At 44.4% G+C, this 21,925-nt stretch overlaps 1 protein-coding gene across 1 annotated transcript in view; it reads right to left on the reverse strand.

Moving 5' to 3' along the window:
* Positions 1-21,925, reverse strand: part of ENTREP1 (endosomal transmembrane epsin interactor 1) — a 52,841-nt gene that overhangs the window by 28,112 nt on the left and 2,804 nt on the right. Inside the window, exons 2-3 of the mRNA XM_084629720.1 lie at positions 19,568-19,624; positions 335-445 (exon numbers count right to left, since the gene is read on the reverse strand). Of these exons, the coding sequence (XP_084485846.1) occupies positions 335-445; positions 19,568-19,624 (168 nt within the window). The remainder of the gene's footprint in view (positions 1-334; positions 446-19,567; positions 19,625-21,925) is intronic.

Below are 21,925 nucleotides of genomic sequence, written 5' to 3' on the forward strand. Positions count from 1 at the left end.
TTTTGGTCAAAATAGGTATGTTTTATAAGAACGAATTTAGTGTTTAGACTCTGTGAAATGCTTGTGAATTGCTGCATGCATTAATCTCACTTGGAATGGCTGTATTCCATGCTATAAGGAAATATATCACATGGTTAAAGTTAAGCATATGCTTAAGTGTTTTGCTGAATCAAAGCTTAAGTCAATATGTATTATTTTTATTTTTGCTATTCAGTGGTTGCACTTGATAACATCTTGATTTGCTGCATAGATTAATCTATCAGCACACTTAGAAATCCAGCAATGCCAGCTGCAGTATGTGATATGTAGTCAAGGAGTTACCAAGTCTGCTCACCAGATCACATCTTGGTACACTGGACACAAACTGAGCGCCTTGACATCCTAGAATAAATCCAGCCAGGTTCAAGAGAACACACACAACAGACAGCAAAACAAACAGGTTAACCTGAAACAGAAAAACATAGTTAACAGCAATGGAAAAAAGATAATGAAGTGAACTATAGTGAACTAATAAGTAAACTAATCCTGGCCATATTGAAGTCAAGGGCAAAACTCCCATTGACTTCAGTGGGGCTAGGATTTCATCCCTGCTTTCTTGTCAAAAAGGACTGACCTTGTCAATTATTTTGGACATGAATTTTGCACTAAACACCAAAGTAACTAACTATTTCTTGCAGTACTAATAAGAGAATATTACTGTACCTATAGGTCTCTGTACTTGACCTGCAGGGCATATAGTCTGCTGCTGTACAGACTCTGAGGAAAAAGGGGTACACAACAAGTTTTGCACAATTTAAAAGAGCTGAAGGAGCTTTTGAACCAGTTTTAAAAGGTTATTTTTCTACTGGTGAGAGAGAGAGAGAGATTTTCAGTTGATTCCTGCAAATTGTCTAAAAGCCCTAGAAGGCCAGCACCCTGACTAGTTGAAAGATGTTCCTGCAGGTGAAAAGAGTGATTTGTAGAGTTCCCAACTTCCATTTTAGATTAGCCTCTCAACACAACTGGATCATCAGGAAATTTGAGGCGGAAACATCTTGCAGCACCATTTATTCAACATGGGCAATTTTCAAAACTGTTTTGCAGGGCAAATACTTCAAAGTATCTGACGTAATACAACTAGGAAACAGACACATTCAAAGAATTTCAATTCTAATATTTTATTTCCCCTCTACTACCAAAAATAGAATCCCTCCATTCACGTAACAGACAATGCTTCTGATCTGTAAAACCATCATAAGAACATAAGAAAAAATCATCTATTTGTTTTCCACCCCAATACTGAATTGATTTAAACATTACTTGTAACTAACTCATTACTAAGAGCTGTGTTGAATCAATATCCACTTCCTATACATTCATCAAGGTTACCCGAATTACCTCAACTCAAAACTGAATCAGAGAACATGAAAAACACACAGTCATCTTATACAAAATATGCTTTTAAATTCCAGTTGCTACAGGAACACTGGAAACCTAGCCAATTTAATAAATGAGTTAAAAGTAGTTCCATGTAAAATACCTGCCCTTGAGACCGTCTGCCAATTTTTATAGTATTACATTTGAATTTTCCTATTTTTCATTCCACTGTTGCCATGTGAAACACACACAGACACGAAGCAAAACTGACTCATTACACTGGGAAAACAAAGTGACTCTACAAAAAAGGGTTGTTCCGAAAAAGAATTTAGGTACCTAATGCCATTCTAATCCAATATTTAGACCCTCAAAATCCCTGCTCTGCTGCCACCTAATAAGCTCCTAAAGTCCCTAGGCTCTTAAGTTGCCAGGGATAAAGTCCCTTAAGCACCTAAAAATCTACCCTGGGACATAAGCACAGCCACCTCAGTCCAGGCACCTCGCTCACACCTAAGCCCCTATGGGATCCTCAAACTAGGCATCGCCTCACCTACTTCACCTGCAAGGCCTGATACAGGAGACATGCTCAGAGGCTGCCTAACAAATCAGGCTCCAAACAAAACAGCCAGTGGAGGTGGTGGTGGTGGTGCTGCAGCCACTCCACTTATAACCTTTAGCCCAGTGGTTAGAGCATTTACCCAGGATGTAGGAGACATGTATTTGGTTTCCCTCTCTGCCTAATGTGGAACAGGGATTTAAAGGCATGTCTCCCACTTTGCAGGTGAGTGCCCTGACCACAGGGCTATAGGGTGTTCTGGGGCAGGTCTGTCTGGGTCTTGCACATCCTGGGTCATTACGCTGACCATTGGGCTAAAAGTTACAAGGAGGAGGGCACCACCACCTATTGTTTTTAGCAAGAAAGGGTTTCGGCACCTTACTCCAGGAGAGGCTTCATGGCTGTGAATCTCAAGCAGAGATAGGTGTCTCACTCCAACCTGGATTTAAGTACCTCAGGCCTTTTGAAGTGTGGGGCTTAGGTACACTCCTCTCTTCAGCACTTCCTATTGGCTAGCTTAGGCAAACCCACACCCAACTCACCGGCTTCTGTGAATCCTATTCTTAGGCAGCTAACTCTCCCCATGCATTCTCTAGGCAGCCTGGGCACCTAACTCAGGACTGCAGATTCCACTAGGTAGCAGGGCACCTAAAAGTTAAGCATTACAACACTGAGTCTAAGTGCCCTTTGTGCATCTAACCCAGAGTGCTGTCAAATATACACACACACACAAAAGAGGGAAAATGCCAAATAAAACTATCCCTTAAAATGGGGTGATCTACAGCAAGTTAAAAAAAAGAAAGTGGAAGCGGTGTTACTTAAGAACCTTTTTGTGAAATGTGTCCATCTAAAGTGAGGTCATTCAGGTTCAATTGCTTTTATTAAAAAAAAAAAAAAAAAAAGAAACAAATGACATATGCTTCAAGGAAAAATTTCCAAAAATCAAGAATTAAGGTTTCTTAAAGAAATAATAATAGTTAGCACCCAAATATCACTTTTCAGGCATAAATCTCAAGACACTTTACAAAGGGAGGCAAGTATCATTATTCCCTTTTAACAGATGGGGAAACTGAGGCCCTGAGGGATGACGTTACTTGCCCATGGTGACAAGCCATGAAAGACCTCAGAGCAAGGTCAAAAGGAGAAAAGAGGAGGTGAAACAGAATTCATTTTCCTCTTCAAGCTCAGATACAGCAGATATTCTACCCCACGAACAAAAACATTCCCAGTGATCTACAAGCCTCAGATGAAAACCATGCCAATTTCCTGGAGCAACTAATGGACCGGCTGTTCAGCATGGTACTGGAATCTGCCAGGATTCATTGTCTTCAGTGACCTTAACTTCGACACGGACAATGCCAAGGATACATTAGTACTCAGTTGCTTATTCTGCATGGAATCCATCATATCTTAGTCAGTAAAAGCTTAACCCTTTCCTCCTAGTTTCAAATGCAGGTTTCCAGTTTCAGAAGGAGTAACAAAATAGAGAAGTTAAAAACAATAATTAAGGATCAGTCAAAGAGAGAAATCTTACTCTGTTACATATACAAAAAAAGCATACCAGCATGTACTTTGGAAAGTCTTCTCAGTAAATCCTAGTTTACATGGAGACAGCTCTGGTCTGGGTTTTGTTACGTACATAGAATCTTCTTATGACTACAGAAACTAGCTACTGTACCCAATCTATAACAGTGAGGCGTTCAGTTTATCCGGGCTGGAACTATGACGTTCACTAACATAGTCACCTGCATGTAGAAATAAGAGTTTATCAAAGCTGGTCCAGAGAGGAAGCAACTCTCACCTCCTCCTGCTCCCTGCAGAGCTTGGTGTATATTACTCACTGTAATGCTCCATCCATTTTGCAAGCACAACAAAAAGGGTGCACTCCAAAAGCCAATGTCCTATATGTTTTTTGTTTTTCTTTTTCAGATGAATGAGCATCTCTTGGTGAGAAGGAGCATCAGGAAGCATTTTAATCTTGAAGATAGTGAAGTTTGACTGATAAGTTCCAGAAAGATATTTGAAATGTACCCTCACTTCTTAATTACTTCTTGGCTTAGTACATGACCATAATTTGACTTGGGTTAAAGGTGGGTCGGAGCAAATTTTTGAAAGTGCCAAGACACTTAACTAATTGATTACAATTTTCAAGCAAATTATTCTATGACTGTTTACTGCTAAATTTAACTTGGACTATGCATCTACCCAAGGAAGAAAGAAGCCCTTTATATGGGCTAACTGGATCTCAGTACACAATGGTAAGTAGGGCTATGAATCAAACCCAGGTAGCCCCCCTTTCTCTGCAGTCAGAGAAGGCAAATTTATTTGAATAAAGGAGAGTTAACATATGGAAAACACTGTTGAAGATAAACAAGCTATTTTAAAAGTCAAAATACATAGGGACCAAGTTTGAACTGCAGTGATAAAAATAGAAACATGCCAAATTCTGGCGTCAGCTGCATGCCCAGTTTGGTCTACTGCCCTTAATCCTTTTAGTACTAGATATGTATGGATTGTACAAAGCTATGAAAAGTGTTGTGGTACTTTTGCATGAATTAGACTATATGAAAATAAAATGCATTATATTAAGGCCTTGGTTGAATGATTTTTCCAGCAAAAAAGAACATACACACACAGGATGGATCTAAATTCTCTCAGCCAATGAGGCTGGTTCTGCTGTCACTGAAGTCTATGTGAGTTTGGCCACTGGCTTCAACAAGAGCAGGAAGAGGCCAAGTAACAGAAATAACTTACAAGATAACACCATAACCCCACAATTCACCGTGCACAGGTGGACTGCTTTCACTGACTTTCACACACACACAACATATTGCTGGATCAGGCCCCAAACAAGCACGCTGACAGTAAATGAAACAAAAATACTTCTTTCATAATCATTAAATATTATACCAGTGTAAACAATACACATCCTTGTTAGGAAAATAAGTCAATGTGTTCATTTTCCTTCAGATACACAGCTGCAAAGCAAGCACTAATTTTATAATTTTGCTAATTTTCCCATCAGCCATGGGAACTATTGAGAGATTATACAGAAATTTGTGATAAAGCTCAAGACAAAAAATACTAATTTAGAAGTATAAAATAAATAATTTTATTTTAAAAGCAATATTATGCCATATTTTAGATGCAGTAGCCAGACTCCTAAAATCAATTGGTGAAGGGTATTTTTTTTTAAGTGTGGAATAATTTGAGTATATAAAAATAAGTTCAAACTACATGTAAAATATTTTAGTGCATCATACATCTAAATTATATTTATTATTGCACATAGGAATCAGTCCTGCAGCTTTTATCTGAACCTAACTCCCTTTGATATCAATAGGCATTCTGGATGGCAGAGGAGGAAGGAGTCAGATTTATACTGACCTAATTTAGTAATATCTGCTTCCTAAACGCAGATGAACACAGAGCACAAACACACTTCACCCTTTCCCCCAATACTACAAATATTTACACATATGCTTAAGTCTGAGCACCTACTCCTGCTTAAAAGTTAAGTGCTTGCATAGGCATTTGCAGGATTGGGGCCTATGTCCATAGCTTCCATTTTCACTGCTTATCCCTCCAGTTAGGTCTCCAGCAGCCCCTGCCTCAGCAGGTGAGCAAGCAGGGAATCAAGGACCTCTAAAGCTGAGCACATTTGAAATGGAAATCACTGACTGGCACTACATACAGTAGCATACAATGCCATTTTTACAGTCATTTTTTAGAAGAACCGTAATGTGTTTGGTGAAGTTGCCTGGATCAGTTACAGCCACCCAGTTTGCATCTATACTGTTAATTTCTTCTCCCTGGGCATAGGACTTAATATTTATTTTTACTGAATCTCCCTCCATTGCCTGCAGCTCTAATCTTTCCAGGTCACTTAGCAGTTTGGTTTTGTCCTCTCATGTGTCTGTAATCCCTCCAATTGCAGTGTCATCTGTCTATTTGAACACAGGCTTGTTTTTTCCTTGAGAAAATCGAAACAATAAGATTGACAAAGCAGCCACATAATATGCAGAGATGTGTGTGATTCTAGCAGTTTATTGTAGTTGCTCGACAAGCCAAGGAAAAGTCTTAGAAAGCATCCTGGACAGGACTGCAACTAACACTATGCATCACTGCTTGAAAATGGATAGATGCTTTCACCAATAGGACACAGATAGCTACAGGGATCATTTGAAAGTGCTCCATAAAGCACCATTGGTCTATGGGCCATAGATAAAAAACTACTGGCTAAACATAAGCAGTAAAGAGAGAGAGAGAGAGAGAGAGAGAGAGCGCGCACGTAAGGACAGAGGACCATGTTGCCGCGACCAGTGTGACGCATTAGAGATGGGTGTTGACCACATTGCTTGTCTGTTACCAAACCAGCTGAGCCACTGATGTGATTTTAGAAAAAAACACTTCAGTTAAAGGTCAAATGTAAGAGCTCATGGGAGGAAGAAGCTCATGACAGGAAGGAATAGTTTCCATAAAGATGTGAGCGATGCCTAACTCAGTACTGTGGAAGCCAACATCTCCTGCCAACTTTGGGGGAAATAACCCCCCACAAAACAGGAAAACCACTCGTCAAATGCTAAAAACTGAATTGCAAAGATGTTTGGTGACTGAGCATAAGAACTGAAAGACTTGAAGCTAAAATCACAGTATGTTTCAGACTACCAAAGCATCCTCACTGATATACCATTGAAGGCCTTGCCTACTCTACAAATAGGCCCATCTCCAGAAGTCACCTACTACAGGACAGGCCTAACAAAGAAAATAACAGAACACCACTAGCCGTCACCTTCAGCCCCCAACTAAAACCCCTCCAACGCATTATTAAGGATCTACAACCTATCCTGAAGGATGACCCAACACTCTCACAAATCTTGGGAGACAGGCCAGTCCTTGCCTACAGACAGCCCCCCAACCTGAAGCAAATACTCACCAACAACCACATACCACACAACAGAACCACTAACCCAGGAACCTATCCTTGCAACAAAGCCCGTTGCCAACTGTGCCCACATATCTATTCAGGGGACACCATCAAAGGGCCTAATAACATCAGCCACACTATCAGAGGCTCGTTCACCTGCACATCCACCAATGCGATATATGCCATCATGTGCCAGCAATGCCCCTCTGCCATGTACATTGGTCAAACTGGACACTCTCTACGTAAAAGAATAAATGGACACAAATCAGATGTCAAGAATTATAACATTCATAAACCAGTCGGAGAAAACTTCAATCTCTCTGGTCACGCAATCACAGACATGAAGGTTGCTATCTTACAACAAAAAAACTTCAAATCCAGACTCCAGCGAGAAACTGCTGAATTGGAATTCATTTGCAAATTGGATACTATTAATTTAGGCTTAAATAGAGACTGGGAGTGGCTAAGTCATTATGCAAGGTAGCCTATTTCCCCTTGTTTTTTTCTATCCCCCCCCCCGACGTTCTGGTTAAACTTGGATTTATGCTGGAAATGGCCCACCTTGATTATCATGCACATTGTAAGGAGAGTGGTCAGTTTGGATGAGCTATTGCCAGCAGGAGAGTGAGTTTGTGTGTGTGGGGGGGGGTGTGAGAAAACCTGGATTTATGCTGGAAATGGCCCTCCTTGATTATCATGCACATTGTAGGGAGAGTGGTCGCTTTGGATAAGCTATTACCAGCAGGAGAGTGAGTTTTTGTGTGTGTGTTTTTTTGAAAAAAGGGGGTGGGAGGGTGAGAAAACCTGTATTTGTGCTGGAAATGGCCCACCTTGATTTTCATACACATTGTGAGGAGAGTGGTCACTTTGGATAAACTATTACCAGCAGGAGAGTGAGTTTGGGGCGGGGGCGGAGGGTGAGAAAACCTGGATTTGTGCTGGAAATGGCCCAACTTGATGATCACTTTAGATAAGCTATTACCAGCAGGAGAGTGGGGTGGGAGGAGGTATTGTTTCATGGTCTCTGTGTATATAATGTCTTCTGCAGTTTCCACAGTATGCATCCGATGAAGTGAGCTGTAGCTCACGAAAGCTCATGCTCAAATAAATTGGTTAGTCTCTAAGGTGCCACAAGTACTCCTTTTCTTTTAACATAGTTGTAGTGTGTATAGGAGCTAGCTTTTTATTTATTCTTTTACTATGTTCCCCATCTGTGCTAAAGCTTGGGTTGTATCGCGATCTCCATGATTCAGGATCACAAGCAGCTCCCATCTAAACAGTGGAATGGGGGAGGGGGACGGGACAACTGTGCTGCAAATTTGTAACTGAATGTAAATCAGTTCACTCAGCACTAGGTATTCCCTCATGGCCAGGTATGGCATAACAGCTCTGTCCCTGGGTCAGCACCCCCTGCCAATGGTCACTACAGCACAGTGGGAGTTTCTCTGTCAGTAACTCAGCCCTCCAGCCAGGTTACCATCTTAAGTCTACCCATTCTGTGGTCACCACTGTCCAAACTTAAAAGTCTAAAAATGTCTTTAACAGAAACAAAATCCTTCCACCCAATCTGAACAATTCCTCAGCCTGTCTTTGGCTTAGCCTTTAGCTCCCTTGATAGGCTCAATATCCCTTGCAGTGGGCCTGTACACCCCCTTCTTTGGGGCTGGTAGGGAAACACAGTACCACCTTCTATGCTGGATTCTAGCCCAGGGCCCTGTACTGACCAGATAGGTCTGTTCCTTTACCTGTGCTCCAGTTTTTCCCTGCGCTACTTCCTACCTAGCCTCTTAAGATCTCTTCTGGGTCTCGCAATCACTTCCCGGGTTAGTCAAGGTCTCTTCCCAGGCCTCCCTGCCTGGAAATCTTTCCTTCCTGCTCCAAGTTTCCTATCTAGCTCTCACTCCAGCTCATTATCATCACTTAAGCCTAGCTCTCCTTCCCATTATTGTATTCACCTTCTGCTCTTTGTGGCAAGTTGTCTGTTTTCCCGCAGGTGGGGCTCATTCTGTGATCAAGTTGTCTTAGCACCAGGCTTTCCAGTCCCTAGGATAAGCCACCCTGTCACACAGGGTACCCCTCACAGTTCTGTTTATAGTATAGATGGGGCCTAAGAAACCTGTGTCAAATTTATCCTAATTTGGTCACATACAAATAAAACACCGAGGCAGTGACATTTACCTAAACGTGTGTATAGAAAGGAGAGTTAGGAAAAATGTGTGCTGCTTTATAAGATTGCCTAAATATTGCTAAGTGATAACGAGCTGCAGAAGCAGAATAATACAAGCAGTCAGTAGGAAATAAAGATTTATTTTATTAATATGTGTAAGCAGTGTCAGGATGAGCTCCACCCTGACATCTGGTGGTGAGGTGTGGCAAGTTGTGGAAAAGAACTTCAGGGGCCGATCTCATTTGCATAGGCACACCCACCACGCCTAGAATGAGACCATAGCTGCCCAAATGGTCACTTTGGCTGCTGTGGGATCCCCAGTGTCTCTGTTATTGGGGCAGGAAGAATAAATTGTTATTACCCTGATTATGGGAACTGTGCTTGGAACTGTACGTGGCCTTTTGTTATGATGGAGGGATTCACCATCAACTAAGTAGCACTCGCTAGGCAAGGGTCATGGGTTCCAAAACTGTGTGAATGGAGAGAGGCTGGGGACAAGTAGTAGTACTTGGTGGCATGGGCCCCTTGGTGAGGGCCTTACATGCTGATTGCACTTCCTCCTCTCTCCACTGTGGAATATCAGAGCTAATTTTGATTTCATTAGAAGTCTAGTTATAGGCTGCTGAGCTGACTTTGGGCTGACAGTGCACCAGCACTGGGGCTCCCCTACTACAAGCTGAATTCACCTAAGAGCTGAAATCACTGAGTGTTGTGTTAAGTAGTGGGGGAGCCTGAAGATATATTGTGGAGCAGTTTGCGGGACGGCTGGTGAAGCAGTTCGACGCGGAGCAGTGTGTGGATGGCAGGAGCTGCTTGTGGGCCGTGGAGCTGAGTTTGTGGGGCGGCTGACGGAGCGGAGCGCAGCTGAGCGAAGGAGTTCGTGGGGCGGCTGGCGGAGCGGAGCGCAGCTGAGCGAAGGAGTTTGTGGGGCGGCTGGCGGAGTGGAGCGCCGCTATGGAGCTATGGGGCGGTCAGCTTCAGATCACGTAAGGTGCCTCTTACCCCCGTCCCATTTCCACCCAGGTTGGGAGGTAAAGCTCCGCCGATAAACTTTCGAACTCTGGGGCTGCCCTGACCAGGGACAGAGACTTTTGGGGCATTGGACTTTTGGGACTTTGGGTGATTTGGGGTTGCTGGACTCAAGAACCAAAGGGAAAAGGGCATGCCCCAATTTGCCTGGGGTGGGGTGTTTTTGCTCATGGGTTGTGTTATGAATCCTGTTGGTGGTGTTTCCCCAACATAATGCCACATTGTTTCTCTCTGTTATTAAAAGACTTTTGCTACACTCAGACTATGTGCTTGCGAGAGGGGAAGTATTGCCTCTTGGAGGCGCCCAGCGGGGGTGGTATATATTTTTCCCAGGTCACTGGGTGGGGGCTCGAGTCGGTTTGCATTGTGTTATTGGAATGGAACCCCTAGATATTGAACCCGGCCCTTGTTGCTGCCAACTCTGACGGGCAGAAGGGTTACATTTTTGGGGGCTCGTCCGGGATCGCCTGGGTCAGTACCCCTCGCAAGCACCTGTTGAGTGATCCACTACATTGGGAAACAATTTATATTTTTTTTGTTTGTGCTTATATTTTGAGGAAATTACTGTTTGTATAATGGCTAATATGTCAGGTTTGTTGGGCCCTGGCTCAGCAGCTTCTAGCTCGGAGGCTGCAGCCTCGGCTGATGATTGGACAAAAGCTCTGGGGCAAATATTGGAAAAGGTTGTGCTGCCCCATGCTGAGTCAGACTCTTGTCGTAAGTTAAGATTATTTGCTGGGGAGGAGGAGTTTGAACCCTGGTTAGAGCATACCACTGAAATGCTGCAAGAGTGGGCCGTACCAGATGCAGAAAAGCGAAGATGCCTTATAGAGAGCCTTGGCGGCCCAGCATTAGATGTGATTCGCACCCTGAAGCTCATTGACCCTGGGGTCAGTGTGAAGGACTGCCTAGAGGCCCTTGAACACAACTTTGGGAGCGTAGAGGGCCCTGAAGACAGCTACTGTAAGTTCCTTAATTCCCGACAACAAAAGGGCGAGAAGGCTTCAGCCTACATACAGAGACTGGAGAGACTGCTTCAGAGAGCTGTCATGAGGGGAGCAGTGACTGCTGAGCAGATGGATCAGACCAGACTGGCTCAAATTGTAAGAGGAACTCAGTATCAGAACCCGATTCTACTTCATCTCCAGCTAAGAGAACGACGGGAACATCCCCCAAGTTACTCCCAGCTGATAAAAGAGGTCAGAGAGGAGGAAGAAAGGCAGGCTGCCAGTGAGTTTTGGGAAGCCCAAACATCGGAGCCAGCCAGCACAACACCACTGCAAATGGCCAGTGTACTGATGGTGAGCACCAGAGAGGAACTTGCCCAACAAATGCAGGTCCTGACGGAACGGATAGCTGAGCTGCAAAGTACCGTTGACCGAGTTAAGACTTCTAGGAATAAGAAGCCTCAAACTGTGGCGATTGAGAAGCCCGCACTTAGAGCCACCATCCCCCCCAGGCGAAGGGGGAAAGGTCAATTCTTCTGCTACCGATGTGGTCAGGATGGACACAGTGCTGCCAAGTGCCGTAATGAAGAAAACCCCTCCTTAGTGTATGGAAAGCTGAGGATCAGTTGGGAGAGATCCGGTAGCTGCCAGAGGGTCTGGGGACGGGGACCCCCCAGGTCTGCAGGATTTGAAGATTCCCCCAGAAAAGACTGTCCAGCTGGGATCCCTGCAGGACTGATAGGGCCTCGAGCAGAGGTCATGGTGAGGATTGAAGGGGTGGAGTGTAAAGCAGTGCTTGACACTGGATCTCAAGTGACTATTATATTTCAGTCATTCTACCAACAGATGCTTAGGCACCTGCCTATACAGCCACTGACTGGCCTTGGCCTATGTGGCCTCAGCATGGATGAATACCCCTATCAAGGGTATGTCATAGTGCACCTGGAATTCCCAGAGGAGGTTGCTGGGGTAAGAGAAGAGGTAGACACAGCTGCCTTAATATGCCCTGACCCTAAAGGGACTTCTGATGTGTCTGTGCTGATAGGGACCAACTCCAGTCTCTTCAAGGTACTTGCGGATTACTGCAGAAGGCGGGCTGGGGACCAGTACCTGAATACCCTGATGATCCATACGCTTTGTGCTGAAGCCTATAGGAAAATTGAGAGCGCTAAAAGGGACACATCTGAGCTACCACTTGGGGCACTGAAGTACGCGGGCACAACCCCCTTAGTAGTGCCTGCAAGGACGGAGCAAGAAGTGCTTGTCATGAGTACCTGTCTGAAAGGCAGTAAAGGGACGTTAGCAATGATAGAGCAGCCGATGGGAGGAGAGCTCCCTGAAGGAGTGCTGGTCCCCAGTGGAGTCATAACCCTACCTGCTGAAGCCCAGGAAAGGGTGACTATACTGATTGCTAATGAAACGAGTCGTGATATTTTTGTGAAGCAAGGACAAAAGATAGCAGACCTCTTTGAGCCTGAGTCGATTGTAAAACCCCAGTATGAAACTCCAGTTTCGGCAATAGACCCAGCAAAGTTTGACTTTGGAGATTCACCAGTGTCCGAGGACTGGAAAGATCGCCTGAGGAAGAAACTTTGTGAAAGATCCAAGGTGTTCTCACTGCATGAGTGGGATGTGGGATGTGCAAAAGGAGTAGAGCACAATATCAGACTACATGACTCTCGACCTTTCAGGGAGAGATCTAGGAAGATTGCTCTCTCTGAGATGGAAGATGTGCGACATCATCTTCAGGAGCTGGCTGCGAATGGCATCATTACAGAGTCCCGCAGCCCATACGCCTCACCCATTGTGGTAGTCCGCAAAAAGAATGGGAAAATCCGGATGTGTATTGACTACCGCACCCTAAACAGCCGTACTGTGGTCGACCAGTACACTATGCCTCGAGTGCAAGACGCCTTAGACTGTTTGCTGGGAAGCCAGTGGTTCTCTGTGTTGGATCTTCGAAGTGGATACTACCAGATCCCTCTGGGAGAAGAAGATAAGGAGAAGACAGCCTTCATCTGCCCATTAGGGTTTTATCAGTTCGAACGCATGCCCCAAGGGATTTCTGGAGCACCTGCCACCTTTCAACGTCTCATGGAGAAAGTTGTGGGAGACATGAATTTACTGCAAGTGTTAGTTTATTTGGATGACCTGATTGTGTTTGGAAGAACCTTAGAGGAGCATGAAGAAAGACTTCTTAAAGTGCTTGATAGGTTGGAGGATTATGGTCTGAAGCTTTCAATTGACAAATGCCAGTTCTGCAGAACCTCAGTGAAGTATGTGGGTCACATTGTGTCCCAAGAAGGTGTGAGTACTGATCCTGATAAAATAGAAGCACTCACTACATGGCCACGTCCAAGTAACTACAGAGAACTCAAGACCTTCCTTGGATTTAGTGGCTACTACCGCAGATTTGTGAAAAACTATGCTACGATTGTAAAGCCTCTGAATGATCTTACCAGGGGACATCAGTCCAGCAAGAACAAATCTAAGTCCAAGAATAAGGGGAGGTCCCCAAAGCCTCCTGTGCAGAGACACAATGGCCCCTTTGCACCATTTGGGCCACGGTGGGATGAGAGATGTGAAAGGGCTTTTCGAGAAATCATTACTTGCCTAACTCATGCTCCAGTCCTAGTTTTTGCTGACCCAAGCAAACCATTTATCCTGCATACTGATGCCAGTTTGGAGGGTCTGGGAGCAGTCCTGTACCAGGAAGTGGAAGGCAAATGTAAACCGGTAGCCTTTGCCAGCCGAGGATTGTCTGATAGTGAAACTCGCTATCCCACCCACAAGCTGGAGTTTTTGGCCTTGAAATGGGCCATCACTGAGAAATTTCGAGACTACTTGTATGGTGCTCAGTTCCAGGTGTGGACAGACAACAATCCACTGACTTATGTGTTAACAAGTGCTAAGCTGGATGCTACAGGGCAGAGATGGGTGGCCGCCTTGGCTAGCTATGAGTTCAGCATTCAGTACCGATCAGGGAGAAGCAATGTAGATGCAGATGCATTGTCCAGGCGTCCGCAGGCTCCAGAAGTTGCTGTGATACCCACAGATGGAGTGAGAGCTATTTGCAGTGTGAGTCGCCGAGAGCCAGAGGCCCGTGAAGGCTTTCAGGGATGTGTTGCAGAAGCTTTGGGCCTGCCCCCTGAATGCATGCCTTCTGCTTCGGTGAACTATATTGCATTAGACCAATCTCCTTTGCCCATGCTCAATGCGGCTGACTGGCAAGAAGCCCAGCGGCAAGATATTGACATTCGTGATACACTACTTGCCAAAAGGGAGGGGCGAAGCCCAGCTGCGGTTGTCCCACCTAACCCGGAGGGTAAACTACTATTGAGAGAATGGACCAAACTAAAACTGATTCAGGGAGTGCTACACCGAATGACCACTGACCCTTTACAAAAACAACGAGCACAACTAGTACTGCCAAAAAAGTACAGAGCCCTGGCCATGAGGGCCCTGCATGATGACTTTGGGCATTTAGGGATGGAGAGGACCCTGGAACTTATTCGTAGTAGGTTCTATTGGCCCCGAATGGCTGAAGATGTTCGCAGGAAATGTGAGACTTGCGCTCGATGTGTTCAAAGGAAAACTCTGCCCACGAGGGCTGCATATCTCAAGAACATCACCAGCAACAAACCTTTGGAGTTGGTATGCATTGATTTCTTGTCTGTGGAGGTAGACAAGAGGAATGTTGGAAACATTCTAGTAGTGACTGACCATTTTACACGGTATGCACAAGCATATCCCACACGTGATCAGAGGGCCACCACCGTTGCTCGAGTATTGTGGGACAAATATTTCTCAGTCTATGGATTCCCGGCTCGGATACACTCTGATCAGGGGCGGGATTTTGAGAGTCACCTTCTGAAGGAGGTGCTGAAGATAGCAGGAATTAAAAAGTCTAGGACAACGCCTTATCACCCCCAAGGTGATCCTCAGCCCGAGAGGTTCAATCGAACCCTATTAGATATGTTGGGAACTTTGCGACCAGAGCAGAAGGCAACCTGGAGCCAGCATGTCGCATTTCTGGTGCATGCCTACAATGCCACAAAGAACGATGCTACGGGAGTCACCCCATATCTCTTGATGTTTGGGCGAGAACCAAGATTACCCATAGACTTGTGCTTTGGTGTATCAGAGGATGGAGATAGCTATGAAACTCATCAGCAGTATGTATCCCGACTAAGAGAAAAGCTGCGGGATGCTTATCGCTTAGCTACCGCTGCGGCTCGGAAGAACGCAGACCGCAACAAACATCGATATGATGCTAGAGTGCGTTCGCAGGAGCTCCAGCCGGGGGACAGAGTCCTGCTGCGAAATTTGGGTATTGCTGGCAAACACAAGATAGCTGACAGATGGAAGGCAATACCTTACCTGGTGATGGAAAAGCTGGGAGATCTGCCGGTCTACAAGATCAAACCTGAAGACGGTCCAGGGCAAATAAAGACGGTGCATAGAAACCTTTTGCTCCCTGTGGGGGAATTAGTAAGCACCCCTTGTGAGATGGGCCACGGCAGGGCCGCCGGGCAGAACAGAGGTGCTAGACCAAAGCCGCCATCCAACACAGACAGTGGGCCCCCTGCAGCTAACTTACCCCTATTCTGCACATCTGAGAGTGAGTCTGAGGAGGAAGACACAACCCTGGTGTATCCTGGGATGGAGACAAGATTTCAGTCTCGATCAGCTGAACCAAACGAGAGTTTTCCCTCTTCCGCCCTAAACCCAATGGCGGAACTATTTAGGCCCCTTTCTGATACCCCGGTGCTGCTGATGAGACCCCCCTGTGATGACAAACACAGGTTATTGGACAATGGGGACAGACAGGTAGAGGATGTCCTGGGCACCTTGGACCCTCCAGCGTTAGAACTAGGAGTGCAGGGGCCTACGCCAGTAGCCGAGGGACCCTCCAGGGAAGCCTCTCCATCCGTCACTCAAGAGGATGTTCCCCCTACCTCGGCAACAGAGATTCTCAATAGACGAGACAGGGTGATAAGACCAGTGAAACGGTTAACTTATGATGCACCTGGGGTGACTAGTGAGGAGCCAATACATTTAGCACACAGGCTTGTGGAAGCTAAAGTGGGCTTCCTGAGGCCCTTTGGAGGAAACCAATGAGTTGGTATAAAGGGAGTGTGATTTGTCGGGACGACAAAGTCTCGGCTGGGGGGAGGATGTAAGCAGTGTCAGGATGAGCTCCACCCTGACATCTGGTGGTGAGGTGTGGCAAGTTGTGGAAAAGAACTTCAGGGGCCGATCTCATTTGCATAGGCACACCCACCACGCCTAGAATGAGACCATAGCTGCCCAAATGGTCACTTTGGCTGCTGTGGGATCCCCAGTGTCTCTGTTATTGGGGCAGGAAGAATAAATTGTTATTACCCTGATTATGGGAACTGTGCTTGGAACTGTACGTGGCCTTTTGTTATGATGGAGGGATTCACCATCAACTAAGTAGCACTCGCTAGGCAAGGGTCATGGGTTCCAAAACTGTGTGAATGGAGAGAGGCTGGGGACAAGTAGTAGTACTTGGTGGCATGGGCCCCTTGGTGAGGGCCTTACATGCTGATTGCACTTCCTCCTCTCTCCACTGTGGAATATCAGAGCTAATTTTGATTTCATTAGAAGTCTAGTTATAGGCTGCTGAGCTGACTTTGGGCTGACAGTGCACCAGCACTGGGGCTCCCCTACTACAAGCTGAATTCACCTAAGAGCTGAAATCACTGAGTGTTGTGTTAAGTAGTGGGGGAGCCTGAAGATATATTGTGGAGCAGTTTGCGGGACGGCTGGTGAAGCAGTTCGACGCGGAGCAGTGTGTGGATGGCAGGAGCTGCTTGTGGGCCGTGGAGCTGAGTTTGTGGGGCGGCTGACGGAGCGGAGCGCAGCTGAGCGAAGGAGTTCGTGGGGCGGCTGGCGGAGCGGAGCGCAGCTGAGCGAAGGAGTTTGTGGGGCGGCTGGCGGAGTGGAGCGCCGCTATGGAGCTATGGGGCGGTCAGCTTCAGATCACGTAAGGTGCCTCTTACCCCCGTCCCATTTCCACCCAGGTTGGGAGGTAAAGCTCCGCCGATAAACTTTCGAACTCTGGGGCTGCCCTGACCAGGGACAGAGACTTTTGGGGCATTGGACTTTTGGGACTTTGGGTGATTTGGGGTTGCTGGACTCAAGAACCAAAGGGAAAAGGGCATGCCCCAATTTGCCTGGGGTGGGGTGTTTTTGCTCATGGGTTGTGTTATGAATCCTGTTGGTGGTGTTTCCCCAACATAATGCCACATTGTTTCTCTCTGTTATTAAAAGACTTTTGCTACACTCAGACTATGTGCTTGCGAGAGGGGAAGTATTGCCTCTTGGAGGCGCCCAGCGGGGGTGGTATATATTTTTCCCAGGTCACTGGGTGGGGGCTCGAGCCGGTTTGCATTGTGTTATTGGAATGGAACCCCTAGATATTGAACCCGGCCCTTGTTGCTGCCAACTCTGACGGGCAGAAGGGTTACATATGAAAAGAATAAGCCCAAATAGCTCTTTGGACAATTTTTAATTACTACATTTGAGAGCTTCTAATCTACCAGTACATCAAATTAAACAATGTCATCACCTTTAACATTTGGTTTGGAAGCTTCAAGACAACTGCAGTACTTGTTTTTCAGGAAGAAGAGAGAATTTTAAAAGCATTTAAAATGGTAGAGTATTATCTGAAGAAATAGCAGCTCGAAGCATAGTTATGCATAAAAAGAAAGATGATAATAAGCTTTTAGCTCATGAGCATGAGAGAGGGTTTTAATGTTGACACAGCTATAGAAGTAAGAATAATGATCATCATTAGCCCAACAACAACTAATGTTATAACTATTCCACACTGTCCCAAATCTTTTCACATACATGGTTCAAATGCTAACATAAACTGATGATGCAATACAATCCCTGGCAATTCAAAGCATATACCTGAGACTGTCCTGATTTCTGGAATGGTACTGGTGTCCAATCCAAAAACTATCTACTGACAATGTATGAAATCAATCCATCTGCACTAAAGAACCCATATGGTATGAATGTTGAATCTTTTTGAACCATTAACTGTCTGTCCTGGATCTTGGAGAGAGGGGAGGAGATCACACTTCAATAAAACATACACATATACAAAAATGAAAAATACTGAAGAGCCATACTTGTTATGAATGTAAATAAAAGGGTAAATGTGCTGATTCAGTGCTCAGGTACAACAAGAAATCATCCATGTAAGCTATAGAAAGGAGAATGTGAAAGAAGGATTAGACAGCAGAAGAGAAGGAGATAATAAGGAGCTGTAGTAGACCTCAACTGCTGTATCATTTTTTTCAGATACAGAAACACCAAGCTCCTTACAGCACTGAAATTCCTAAAGACAGATGTCAAGTATCAGGGGGTAGCCGTGTTAGTATGCACCCACAAAAACAACAAGGATTCCGGTGGCACCTTAAAGACTAACGGATTTATTTGAGCATAAGTTTTCGTGGGTAAAAACCCGACAGTGGGGTTTTTACCCACGAAAGCTTATGCTCAAATAAATCTGTTAGTCTTTAAGGTGCCACCGGAATCCTTGTTGTTTTTTTAAAGACAGATGGTATTTATATTTATTTTTAAACAAAGTTAGTGCGTGTGTAAACTGCCAGATTGAGAGCCCTAGATACTGAACTTCTCTATTTATTCACAGAACTGGTACGACATAGACAGTAGCAGAGCAAGTTACACACTGTCCCACCAATGTGAGAAAGTAACTCACTCTACATACCTATTCAGTCCTTGGCCTGTCTTTCTAGACACCAACAGAGCTGGACTGAGACCACCCCACTTTACACAGCCCACCAAAAAAGTGTCACGAGGCACTTTTGGTTACTCTTGTCCTGAAACAGAGCTGAAACAGTGATCTAGTGATGAAAGGCTTCATATCCCATTTCCAGGCTCCTGAGACATCAAGACCCACAGACACAAAGAACACTTGAGTTATTATATCTAGGTACAGCTTACATACCCTGTACATTTATTTACTTCTGTCAAAAGAGTGTGATATCTTAATTTCTTAAATATCTGTAGCAGAACAAAATCGGATTATATAAGACAGTAGTACTTAGGGTGACCTCTCCGCTGTAGTAGTAGTCACCGGTATATTACAGCTGAGTGATCAGTCCTGAAACCACTCCCTTTACGGAAACTTGAATAGCATTACCCACAAATGATATACTCTGCTGGAGTGCTGACAAAGCAGAGTGGAAAAAATATAGGGCCAGGAAACAACACGGGATACAAAGATTTGAATGGTTATTCTAAACCTATAACTTCTTTTAGGAAATACCTACATGAATGTGAAAAGCTCTATAAAAATTACAATAGTATTGCTTCCTCTCAGTATAGTCCCGTAACTCCTATTCCTGCTAACAAGAGCTGTGTGCACAGAGAGAATAATATACCCCTTTGTGTGCATTGATCATGCATTCAATGATTCCAGCATTTTTTAAAGGGGAAGGAAATTAACCTCGTTATCAGTATCTCTGTTATATCAAGAGCATCTTGTGACCTTTCCCTTACAACACATTTTAGCAGATACATACCAAAAGTACCACTGGTCTCTTCCACGTGGTTAATCCTATGATTCCCGACAAGATCACCTACAAGAACAAAAAAACGATTATGCAAGACTGAACCGCCATGTTGGCAGAGCCCCATTACAGCCCTCATCACCCAACACTAATACATTGAAAGACGCTGTTAACTTTAGAGTTCTAGAAGGAACTCCTTGTTTAAGAGAATGGGTCTGACTCTCCTCTCACATAGGAGTAACTCCACTGACTTCAGTAGAAATATACCAGTGTAACCCTGCCATAAATGGGTGGAGAATCAGAGCCAATGTTGATAAGACACTTCACTTATAATAATGTCTTACCTAATAACATAATCAGATTTTTTCTCATTGTCCTTCTTTTTATTTTTTAGTCCATATACACAACTTTCCAGAAATGTACACAACATTTTTTCCTAAATTTTCAGTAAACTCAACCTCCTCAGCGGACTACAAAGCAACATTTCCACTAACTTAGACCCCTATCCAGCAAGCCGCTTACACACATGTATAATTTTAAATATGTGGGTAATCCCATTATCTTCAAAGTTATGGTCATGTTCAATCGTTTTGCTGGAGGGGAGCCAAAAGACAAAGAAATGTTTGTATTAGGTTGCCTTATTTTACCATTTAATTCAGTATTTCAATCAAGAGAACAACTCTGAAGGAACTATGGCTAAAATTTATAGATACATATATACATAGCTTGTTCCATTCAGTCAGATCAGGAATAAATCCTGCTGTAGAACTGAGAGGACAACACATTTTAATGACATATTATCAGGGGTATGGGTAGATGTGTGTGGGGGAAACTTAGGGCAGAACAGATCTTTGGCTGTGCTCTGTAGACAAAGGAAACTTGCTGCAATTTACAGTTAATGGCCCATATCTTCAAAGTATTTTAGGCTCCTATCTCCTATTGAAATCAATAGAAGCTAGAAACCTACATTCCTTTGAGGATCTGGGCCAATGTGACTAGGTTAATGAACATAGAACTTCAAGATGATAGCCTGCACCAGAAAAGGGTAGGCTAGAGCAAATCTGCACCCATTAGCATTTTTAAATAAGTAAATCCCTTCTATAACTCCAATGACTTCTGGTCTGGTGATGAATCTGGCCTAGCACGTGTGCATACATGATTTGACCAAAACCCCCATTGACATTACCATTCCTCTTTCAAAACTACATACATAACTTTGCATTTTTGTAACAAAATAGTTTGTGAATTATCTAAGTGCAAAATAATCATGTGATGCTATAATTAAAGTACATCACTGATGTCTGTCACAGTTCAGGGCAACTGAACTTGTATTACCATCCATGGTCCAGCCTGGGCATCTACTTTTAGGGTCCTGGTTCCCCAGCCGATATCTCTCTAGGGTAGAGACACACATCTCACTCCTTTCTGACTCGAGTGTTTCGAGGCTGCATGGTTCCCTGCCTACACTGTGAATCACGAAAGCTTATGCTCAAATAAATTGGTTAGTCTCTAAGGTGCCACTAGTACTCCTTTTCTTTTTGCGAATACAGACTAACACGGCTGCTACTCTGAAACCTGTGAATTTCCCAGAAAGTCAGACTGCTTAAGTATGCCTGCTTTGCTTTTCTCTTCAGATGCTACGAACAGCAGAATTGCCCACAGTTATAAGGCACCACACAGCTTTTCCTAAGCAAGCACATTTATTCTCAAGATGAAAGTATAGTAGAGAAAACATTAAAACAACAAAAGAACCTACACACATGCTAATAACTTTATCAGAGATTACTACAACCCCAGCAAGGACTCTAGTAGGAGACAGTCCTTCAAACCCCACCAAGGGACTTTTCTGTGATTACAAGTTCATAACTGCCTTGGCTTACAACAAGCATACATATGAACAGGTCAAGTCCTTCCAACCCTTCCCAGGAAGGATTGGGGCCTCCCTTGAACAGAAGGTCCTGTCCACTTGCTGGATCAGAAAGCAGGCCCTGAGTCGGTTTAAATTCAGGCTATTTATCCAAAAGTCCTTTCTCAAGAGAATCCAGTTTGAATCCCTATATGCAAACCTTTCCAGGTGGTTGTACTTCTCAGGAGATGTTACAACCCCAGTGAATTTGCTGCCACTATTTTTAGTTCCTGGAGGCCTGTGGTCCACCTTCCTCATGAAAGTACATACAATATTTGACCCACAGTGATACATAACTTAAATCGTTCAGGTTTGTCCGGGATATTGCAGGAAATTGCCATAACTGTCACAATGTCAACGGGTGTTTTGCCTTAGTAAAGATTGAATGATTGGTTTAATATCTATTACAACTTTGAGGCATCTGATTAAATAGCCTTACTCATAGTTTTCCTGTGCTGTGGTTT

Source organism: Lepidochelys olivacea (assembly GCF_965140295.1).
Source record: "Lepidochelys olivacea isolate rLepOli2 genome assembly, chromosome: 5".
NCBI classification, from domain to species: Eukaryota; Metazoa; Chordata; order Testudines; family Cheloniidae; genus Lepidochelys; species Lepidochelys olivacea.